Source organism: Chrysochloris asiatica, unplaced genomic scaffold (genome assembly GCF_000296735.1).
Source record: "Chrysochloris asiatica unplaced genomic scaffold, ChrAsi1.0 scaffold00188, whole genome shotgun sequence".
In the NCBI taxonomy this organism is placed as follows: Eukaryota; Metazoa; Chordata; class Mammalia; order Afrosoricida; family Chrysochloridae; genus Chrysochloris; species Chrysochloris asiatica.
In genome coordinates this window covers 1,978,811-1,982,921 of record NW_006408706.1, presented here as the reverse complement: position 1 = coordinate 1,982,921, position 4,111 = coordinate 1,978,811, and the positions used below count along the sequence as shown (strand labels likewise).

At 35.4% G+C, this 4,111-nt stretch overlaps 1 protein-coding gene across 1 annotated transcript in view; it reads left to right on the top strand.

Annotated features, from left to right (window-relative positions):
* Positions 1 to 892: 892 nt before the first annotated feature.
* Positions 893 to 4,111, top strand: part of LOC102832563 (chromosome unknown open reading frame, human C4orf21) — a 160,912-nt gene continuing 157,693 nt past the window's right edge. The window contains 2 exon segments of the mRNA XM_006872257.1: positions 893 to 913; positions 2,982 to 3,062. Of these exon segments, the coding sequence (XP_006872319.1) occupies positions 893 to 913; positions 2,982 to 3,062 (102 nt within the window).

Genomic DNA, 4,111 nt, shown 5'->3' with positions numbered 1-4,111 from the left:
TCTTGAACATGTCGAAGAGGTCTAGTGCAGCATATTTGCCTAATGCAATACGTTGCTTGATTTCTTGACTACTGCTTCCATGAGTGTTGATGGTGGATTCAAGCAAAATGAAATTTTTAGTAACTTCTGTCTTTTCTCCTTTTATCATTGTTTTTTATTGATCCGATGGTGAGAATCTTTGTTTTCTTTACTTTGAGATGCAATCCAAAGATGGTTGTCTTTGATTTCCATTAGTATTTTAAGTCCTCTTCTCCAGCAAGTAAGGTTGTATCATCTGCATATCATATAGGTTGTTAGTGAGTCTTCCTCCAATTCTGATGCCACGTTCTTCTTCATATCAATCCAGCATCTCAGATTATTTGTTCAGCATACAGATTGAATCAGTAAGGTGAAAGGACATTGATCTCTGACACACACCTTTCCTGATTTTAAACCATTCAGTATCTTCTTGTTCTGTTCAAAAACTGCCTCTTGTCCTATATGTACATTCCTCATATGCACAATTAAGTGTTCTGGAATACCCATTCTCATTGTTATCTGTAGTTTGTCATGGTCCACACAGACAAAAACCTTTGCATAGTCAATAAAGCACAAATATTCATCTTTCTGATATCAGCTTTCAACTAAGAGACATTTAACATCAGTGATATCTCTAGTTCCATGTGTTTTGTATCCACTTGTTCGGATAGTTCCCTGTCAATGTACTGTTGCAGCTGTTTTTGAATTACCTTCAACAAAATTATACTTGGATGTAATAATGATATTGTTAAATGATTTCCACATTTAGCAAGGTTGAATTTTTTTGTCTATTTTTTATTTTAGGTAGTATAAGAAGTTGAGTAATCACTGAGTATTTGCAGGACCTGACTGATTTATAACTTCACAAGAAACAATGGAAAGCCAAGAGTTTATTGTAAGTCTTAAACCTGGTTTGACTATGTCCTTGTCATTTTTTCCTTCCTTTCTTCCTTCCCTCCTTCCATTGTTCCTTCTGCCTTCATTCCTTCCATTTTACATATTGTTAGTCTTGTAAGATTTAGCAAAAAATAGGATGATCAGTTAAATTTGAATATCAAATAAACATAACTTTTATAGGTTAAGTTTGTCCCATTCAGTATTGTGACATAAAACCCATTGCCATAGAGTCGAATCCAAGTAGAACTGCCCTATAGGGTTTCCAAGTCTGTAAGTCTATGAAAGCTGACTGTCAAATCTTGCCCCCACAGAATAGTGTCTGGCGGGTTCAAACTGCTGACTTTTGAATTTACAGTCAAGTACTTAACTGCTGTGCCACCAGGGCTCCTCTTATCTGAGGCATGGTGGTTGGTGGTTATGTGCTGTGGAGTCGGTTCCGACTCATATTGACCCTGTACAGGGTTGCTGAGGCTGTAAATCTTTACGGAAACAGAAAGCCTCATCTTTCTGCTGTGAAACAGCTGGTAGTTTTGAACTGCTGACCTTGTGGTTCAAAACCCGATTTGTAACCACTATGCTACTAAAACAAGGAACCCTGGTGGCGCTGTAGGATAAGTACTGGACGGGTAACTGCAAGTTGGCAGTTTCAACCTTGCAGCCACTCCATGGGAGAAAGATGAGGCTTTCTACTCCCTTGAAGGTTTACAGCATCAGAAACAGGACTGCTATGAGTCAGAATCAGTTCAGTGGCAGCAAGTTTGGTTTTTGATTTACTGTAATGAAAAGGAGCTATTGTAGTGTTGTGGGTTACATGTTGGGTTGCTTACCACATGGTCGGTAGTTTGAATCTACCAGCCTCTCCTTGGAAGAAAGATGAAGCTTTCTGCTCCTGTAAAGATTTACAGCCTCGGAAACTCTCCACAGCGTCACTCTACAGGAGTTGGAACCAACTAGATAGCACACAACCACCGCTACCAGCATACTAAAATAGTATTGTTATCTGAAGTTCAAATTTAGTTGGGCACCTGTATTTTATTTAGCAACCTTATCTTTTGCTACTATTCATGTTTGTTGCACAAAGCCATTTGTAATTAATTCTCTAGAAACTTTGGACCAGGAAGAAATACCTTTTTCTTGAACACCTGGTATGCCTCTTATATCTAAATCAATTGTTCTCAAGCTTTTTAGTCTAAGGATGCTTTTACTGCCTTAAACATTATTGAGGACCCCAAAGAGCTTTTGTTTGTAAGAATTGTAGAGATTTGTTTGTAGGGAATTTTCATATTCAAAATTAAAACATTTAAAATATTTTTATTTTTTCATTAAAATACTGATAAACTCAATTACATATTGACATAGATAACATTTTATGAAAAATAGGTATGTTTTCCAAAACAACAAATGCTAGAGCAGAAAAAAAAATTGAAAAGAATAATGTAATTTTCCATTTTTATAAATGTCAATTTTTTTTGACATTTGGCCTTAGAAGACAATTGGCTTCTCAGTGTCATTTTCCATTTTTGTAAATCTCTTTAACATTTGGCCTTAATAGAAGACAATTGGATTCTCATAACTACCTCTATATCAATCTGTTATAATATTGGATATAATATAGCTTGTGGAAAACTCCACTGTTCATACCTGAAACAATGAGAATGAAAATGCAAGTAACATCATAGAATTCTCATGAATATAATTTTCACTTTCTGAATCTAGAAAGGTTTTAGGGATAATCAGAGCTTTGAAAGCGCATGAATCATGAGTACTGTGTAACTCCACAAAATTTCCCCTTCCCACTAGTAATGAGCTACTCAAAATTATTTTTGGTGCTCAGTTAACTTTTTACTTTCTTAGATTTTTACTTTCTCTCTTCTCTTACCTTTTACTGCCTAATTCTTTTTGTTGTGCATTTAAAAAATTAATTTTTTGTTATATTTTCATGATGTCTATTTTATTTCAATAAAAGAAGTTTTAAATATTTTTTTACATGTAAGAAGGAGATATAAAATGCATAACACTGAATATGTATGAGTTGAAACTGTTTCATTTGTACTTTTGGGAATAAGGTGCTTTATACTCATCAGAAGATGAAGAAGTCTAAAGTGTGGCAAGATGGAATTCTGAAGATCACCCACTTAGGAAACAAAGTAAGAACAAAGCCGTTGATAACAGAGCTAAGCTAGGTTCTTAATATGTTTGTATTATAATGTTGTTAATGTGCCGTAGAGTCAATTCTGACCCATAGTGACCCAGTATAGAGTTTTTGAGGAGCAGCTGGTGAGCTTGAACCACTGACTTTACAGTTCAAATGACTTTGCTGTCTGGCGCATTAACCCACAGAGCCACATCCTTATATATTAAATTGATGTGAAAATAGAAATAGTATTTTCTAACATTATTCTAACATCACAGATGTTAGTTTGTGTATAATAAAAATTCAGTTGTTTTTTATTTCATTTTAAAACGTCTTAGCGAGTGCTTACAATGAGCCAAGTGTTATACTTCAGTTTAATCTACATAACTCATTGGTGATGTTAGTTTCTGTTGAATCATGATGTGCAATGTCAAAGAACAAAATGTTGCCCATTTCTGTGCCATCTTCATTATTATCGATATGTTTGAATCCATTGTTGTAGCTGTTGTGTCAATCCATCCTACAGAGGATTTCCCTCATTTTCACTGACCTCCACTTAACCGAACACGGTGTCCTTTTTTAACTGTTAGTCTTTCTTGATGACTTGCCAAAAGTGAGCCAAGGTCTTGTCGTTGTCACTTTTAAGGATCATTTTGGTTGTATTTCTCCTAAGACTGATATGTTTATTCTTCTGGCAACCCAGGGTATATTCCGTATTCTTCCCAAACACCATCATTTGATTGCATTAGTTCCTCTTCTGTCTGTCTAATTTTCATTGTGCATCTTTTGGATGTATAAGAGGTGATGGACATACATTGCTTGGATTTGGTGCATGTTAGTCCTCAAAGTGAAATCTTAATTTTCTAAAAATGTTTTTTTTTTGCTTAAATGTTTTATTGTGAATTAGGTGATAGTTTTCAACGGGAAACATTAATTTTACATTCATTCTTTTGTATATTGTCTCATTGCCATGGTTACAATCCCCTCCATGCATCATCAGCCAACCAAAGGGTATACCCTGCAATCCTGCCCCCCGTACCCCCCAAGTCTTCAGCACACAGT